Below are 6,673 nucleotides of genomic sequence, written 5' to 3' on the forward strand. Positions count from 1 at the left end.
GTTGGGTATCTACTTGTGTGTTATTGTGTATCCATCTCTTGAAAGCCTCCATGTGACAGTCACATGACCAGGGATTGTCTGAGAGCTTTAACATTTGTAGTTTTGTAAAATTGTGAAAATTTGGTAAATGCTTTATTTCGTTGCCATAAAGGTATAGATAACGGAGATTCGATAATCTCTGAATAGTGTCAGGAAACTGTGAGAATTCGTTATATCCAAAGTTCAAATAAGTTAGCCTTGATGGAAGCTGGGGTAAATGTGTAAATTTATTGTATGAGAGTTGCAGAGCATATAACGTGGGGAAATTTTCAATTGTTTCAGGGAGACGTGTAATGTCATTTCTGTCCAAATATAAATAATGTAGATTTGGCAATCCATAAATATTTAGTCCGTTTTCTTGTATGTCTTGTGTAAAAGATACATTTGTGAATCTATTATTGGCAACTTCCAAGGTGACCAACTGTGTTACATTATGGACCGTTAGAGAATGTAGATGGTTTGACGATAGTGATAACAAATACAATGCAGTCAATGATTGAAATATGTCATGTGGCAAAGTAGTTAATTTATTATTATAAAGGTAGAGGTATCTTAAACGTGTCAATGTAATGAAATGAGTGGTAGATAAAGATGTCAGTTCATTATAACCAACGTGCAGGTATGTTAGTTTTGTCAATGAATGGAATATAGTTGATGGTAAGAATGTTATGTCATTGTATTTGAGGTACAACCTAAGTAGATTATTCAATCCATCAAATAATGTCGAATTCAGTGATTTAAGATTATTATAGGACAAATTCAGTATTGTTAAATCAGTCAAGTTGTGAAATATTTCACTTGGTAAGAATGTTATATCATTGCCGTAGAGGCGTAGCTCAAGTAGATTATTCAATCCATCAAATAATGTCGAATTCAGTGATTTAAGATTATTATAGGACAAGTTCAGTATTGTTAAATCAGTCAAGTTGTGAAATATTTCACTTGGTAAGAATGTTATATCATTGCCGTAGAGGCGTAGCTCAAGTAGATTATTCAATCCATCAAATAATGTCGAATTCAGTGATTGAAGATTATTATAGGACAAGTCCAGTTCTGTTAAATCAGTCAAGTTGTGAAATATTTCACTTGGTAAAAATGTCAATGAGTTGTAGGATATATCGAGTTTCTTTAGGTTTGGTAACTCGTCGAAAACTGTTTCCGGTAACGATGTTAATCCATTTCTGTGTAACTTAAGTTCTGTTAAGTTAGATACATCAACAAAAGCTTTTGCAGAAATCTCAGTAATTCCGTTCCATCCGAGGTTTATGTAAACCAGCCCATGCAAATCGATAAAAGCATGTTCCGGAATTGTTATCAAATCATTATATTCCAACACTAATCTCGTAGTATCAGATGAAATATTTGAAGGAATTTCAGACAGACCCCCATGACTGCAATCGACATGCAGCTCTCCATCATTGTCTTCACAACTGCATTCAAATGGGCATCCTTTCAGTGTACCAGAGTTCATCAGCAATATAGGCACCACATATATGAAGAGAGTGATTTGCCAACTCATTTTGTTATGATGGTCTGTAATAAAATAATATTAGTTTATTGGTAGCTAAGTACCATACACATGCGTGTTATGTCTAAAAGTTTATGTTTCGTTAGAAGGGACAAAGTATTTTGAATAACAATATACTGGAATACGATATATTTGTACGAAATGGAATTAAGTGTTCTTGAAAATGTCAATTAATCAGCTTTTTGGGGTCAGTTTTTTAAAGTTATAGTGGTGACATCAAAGTGACACCTACTCTTTAACTGCTAATTAAATACACGACGAAAGAAACCATTAGCTATTAGCTTTATCTTTAAACTGCTGCTAAAAAATCAATAGAATTTATTGAAAGCCACACAATACTTCGTCGCGACTTAGCGAGAGGTAACTGGCCACGTGCCTGATTCAAGGTGCTCTCGTACTTAGAGTAGCCTGAGCACGACTGTGGTTGTCGCACTTATATTGAAAATATTTTCAGTTAACTATTGTGCAAAGTTCTATTACAGTCTGTTTAACACCTGAAAAATACTGTCAAATAACAGTGTTGTACACTAAGCCCATGAATTACATGGCACGAAATAAACATATGTCTATATAATATCACATAATATCTAGAAGATATATTTGATTACCATTTCATTCGCCTTGACATACCCAGATGGGTATGTATCACCGAACGTTACTCTCCATGTGTAAGAATCAAACGGGGCCAATCATGAATGTACACTTATCAACACATATAAGGTATAAACCTGGTATTTTCAGTAATGACATGCCTAAGTTAATGTTGAAAATAGCTAGGCGTTTTGGGCAATGATAGTTTTTATCTCAGACTCCATAACATTTGAAGTAAAACCCGACAAATGCGCCTCACCACTATAAGCGAACACACTCTTTGTTAGGTCACGTCTGAGAGCTTAATACGGCATGCAGTTAATGCGCTCTCAGTGTAATATCTACTTGGTTATGAGCAATTAAAACCTAATTCTGCGTACAAAGTCAGGCCAGAATGATATGCCCGGTTAACAATCTTCTTTGACAAATTATGTCCAACATGCAGTGAAGACTTCCGGAACGTAAGTAATGAAAATTGCAAGCACTTATACAAAGATATAAATATTAACACGAGATTCGAACGCTTGTATATTTGTACTTGTTTCAGAAGACATATATGCACATGAAACACTGGATTTTAACTTCCAAATTTGCAACTAACCTTTGAACAGTTATCCAGTACACTATTGACACTTCATATATACTATGGAATAATTTAAGACACTTGAAATACTTGCTAGTAAACATGTACTGCTAATGAATGACACACAGAAGGAATACGAGACAATATGCACGTAGCATGCGAAGGTGTGTTTGATTACCACATTTGCCATGGGAACGGGTCTGGGGCTGTATCATAACAGGACATGTGCAAGAATTAGATAAAGCGCATTATGACGAAACACTTAAAAACACATATAGTAGCCAGCATTCCGTAATCCTAGGTAACTGTTCAAAATAACCAATCTCGTTGGCAATGACAACTTTTATCTATTGTACAATTCTGCTATGTATTCAAATTAAAAAACAAAATATATCTGTAGTTGCTCACAGTTGAAGACTTGTTGTGGTGATAATATACTTGATCATGAACGGTGACAATAATCACTCACTACCGCCTTGTACGTTTTTCAGTAGAATACATTCTATACATTATATACACATGATACACGGTATTGTAACTCGCAATTCAGCAGCAAACAGATTAAGACAACAGATCTAAATACATTATTTTCGAAAGTTTAATAAATTCGGTTGATTATAGATATTATTGCAGATCTGATTACGAGGTTATTTACACTTTCATATACAAAATGATACACCATTCTCTGGACATGTCTAGGAGGCGTTCACATAAGCCATTTTTAAACGGGTTTCAGCATAACTTAATACGTCATACGTTACTTCTGTGCAATCACATACCACAACTTTTGATTACAAATTCGCCACTATAACTTAACTATACGACCATACTAGCCTGATTAGAACATTTTAAATAAAATAAGCTCAAAAAACAAGCTGTAATTTGTACCTTTTCCGAAATAAAATCGATGAAATCCTGCATCCTGAGCAAACCTGGATCTGTAAAGTACTGTTCCGTGGTGAACAAGGACGACAAGTGATGTCACGTGATACATTCAGTGTAATACACTTTTCTTTAACAGACTTTTTTCATGACTTTTTTATTGCTAGCAGCGCTTGGTACTGCACAGTACGTGAATTTGGTACAACAACGCAGTATCACTTACTGTTATAATATGGAGGAAACGTTATTATATAAATACCAGCTTACAACCATTATATTATAACCGTATTGTTTTTATAATACTGCAGTTTCTAGAAAATATGTACAATCCCACGTGACTTTAGAACCAAACTAGCCTCTGAGTTTTCAGCGTTTTTAGCCTTTACTTGGATTATGTATTTTTAAAGTAGTTTTGATGGTATGCATGCATCTGAAGCTGTAGAAGAAATCATAGTCTATGAAAACAGGCGTGTACAGCTAAGAACAGTAGATCACTAAAGCACTCCATTAGGGCGTTTAAACGTCAACAAAGTGGGTGCAAACTTAAGAACAATCATTAATCGGAGGCAATCAATTATATTTATAGTTATTTGCATGTAAATATTACAGTATCCAAATAACAACCATGGCAGAGTTTACAGTGGATAATTTATACATTACGAGCAATAAACCTCCTTTTGAAGTGTCCTTGTATATGGTGTAATTTATGTTTTATACTGAGCAGTTGTGATAAAATGTGATGTGTTTAGGACAAAGGTCAATCGTAAAATGTCAAACCTAACAACAACTCAGCTGAATAGTATATGTAATATGCAATATGTAATAGTTTGCTTATATTTAAAGTAGATTTCAAAAGATATTTTCGTGTCTGTCCACTGGAACTATTTCTATGAGTTAAGAACCATTCAGTTATTGTATTGTATCACGTGACAATATATTCTCCTCAGTATACACATATATTTATTGTGTATAACAATATGTATCTGTCTCGTTACCTAATTACTTCATTGTATTACAACAAGGGCACAAAACATGACATCAAATTTATTACCCTACAACTAATAACAATTGTTTCTCCATATAATTATTTTTCAGGTTTTTGAATTCGATTATTATCCTATCAGACAATAATAATAAGTGACTGGTCTATTGTTCCTCTCCAGTTGATTTGTTTATTGTAATGTTAGAATATTACAGTACCCAACACCACTGAAGAAAGACGTGCTTATCACCGTCTCCTGCTCCTAATACAAGCAAGCAGTAACTAGTCTACATTTTCGCCAAGTTCTTTTTAATGATGAAGTGCGCAGACTGTGGTGCAACAAGAAGTATTCATTTATGCCAAGGAGACTTGCATTTGTGCCGATCATGTGAATCTAAACGTTTCCCTCGTCTCGAGAAGTCATGCAAAGGTGGAGACAAGAGCAAGATGGCGGACAACAGTGATGAGTTACCACATACCAGCATAGAAGACAGACTTGATTCATTATGCAAAAAGATAAACAAATTATCAAGTATGCAAACTACACTGTGTGAAGTGCAGAAGTCCGTGAACTTCATGAACTCTTTCTTTGAAGAATTTAAAAAAGAGATGAATGCATTACGCAATGAAAACAAATCACTGCGAGAACAACTTATCACAACAGAGCGTAAGCTGAACGGGGATCAGAATGAGATTGAATCCCTGCAACAGTACACCAGACGTAACAACCTAATAATCCAGGGAATACCTGAAAAAGAAGATGAAATCACTGAAGACATAGTCGTCCAAGTAGCCGAAGCCGTAGGAGTGCATCTTTCTGAACATAACACCGACATCAGCCGACGACTTACACGTAATCGCGAGCAAGCAACATCAAATATAATCGTTCGTTTCACACGTCGGACAGTTCGCAAACAACTGTACAAGGCAAAGAAAAATATGCACACCAAAACAACATCTGATCTAGGAATCGCGGGACTACGAGACACAAACAACAAAATATACATAAATGAACAACTAACTGAAAAGGGCAAGAGACTTTTTCACGAAGCCAACATTAAAAGAAAAGCAGCCAAATGGAAGTATCTATGGACTGATAATGGAAAGATCTTAGCGCGAAAAGAGTCGGGATCGCTCGCTGTGAAAATCTCGTCCTTGCAAGATGTCCAACGTATATCTTAACCTACTAAGGTAACTTCAGTCATAATATTTTTGCCCGCTAATGAATACAAATCTTGACTCCAAATGTAATTATAATTGCAACTCATATTCTCCCGAAAATTTCAATTCATTAAATTTTCAAAATACCTGCTCTTTTTTACATCTCAACATTCGATTCCTCTCAAAACATTACGATGATTTTGTTACATTTCTCAATGTATTAAATAACAATTTCCTTTTTTTAGCACTTAGTGAAACATGGTTAAATTCACATTCAAACCCTGTTTTTTTTAACTTGCCAAATTATAATTTAATCACTTGCAATAGAGAAAGTTCCCAGGGTGGGGGTGTAGCTTTATACATTCACAGCTCTATGTCATTCAATCACATTAATAATATTCAAATTCAACATTGTGAATCGATCTTTGTGGAATCCATTGTCAATAACAATAGACTCGTCATAGGTGTTAACTACCGAAAACCTAACACCTCTTATCATGAATACATTGACAGTTTAGAAGCATGCCTGTAATATATTAAGAATGACAATTGTGCTAGGGAGTCATTAGTTCATTGTAGGATGTAATATATTATGAATGACAATTGTGCTAGGGAGTCTGTAGATTTGGGGAGTACGGGCAGTCTGGAATAAAGCTTGGACGTGGCCACACGTGTTGCAACAGTGTTTGTCTTTATTGACTCACAAACATTACAATGGCGTAGTCGGCAGGATACCATAAACCTGGTAGACGTGTTTGAAATATGAATGGTTGAATGAAGAAACCAGCATGGCTTTACTGGGGAAAATAGAAGAGTTTACAGAAGGCGAAAATTGGGTTTCGTATACAGAAAGACTGAACCAATACTTCAAAGCAAATGAAGTTACAGAGGAGGGTAAGCAAAGTCG

General features: G+C 35.1%; 1 protein-coding gene across 1 annotated transcript; it reads left to right on the top strand.

Annotated features, from left to right (window-relative positions):
• Window positions 1-5,052: 5,052 nt before the first annotated feature.
• Window positions 5,053-5,787, top strand: LOC146735478 (uncharacterized). The gene has a single exon (XM_085505870.1). It carries the CDS (start codon window positions 5,053-5,055, stop codon window positions 5,785-5,787), a length of 735 nt encoding a protein of 244 aa, XP_085361996.1.
• The last annotated feature ends 886 nt before the right edge of the window (window positions 5,788-6,673 follow it).

This window comes from Saccoglossus kowalevskii, chromosome 12, assembly GCF_978046115.1.
Source record: "Saccoglossus kowalevskii chromosome 12, keSacKowa6.1, whole genome shotgun sequence".
In the NCBI taxonomy this organism is placed as follows: Eukaryota; Metazoa; Hemichordata; class Enteropneusta; family Harrimaniidae; genus Saccoglossus; species Saccoglossus kowalevskii.

Bases quoted from the DNA above. Each gene is read 5' to 3' on its own strand.
- LOC146735478 (XM_085505870.1), top strand. From the start codon at position 5,053: ATGGCGGACAACAGTGATGAGTTACCACATACCAGCATAGAAGACAGA.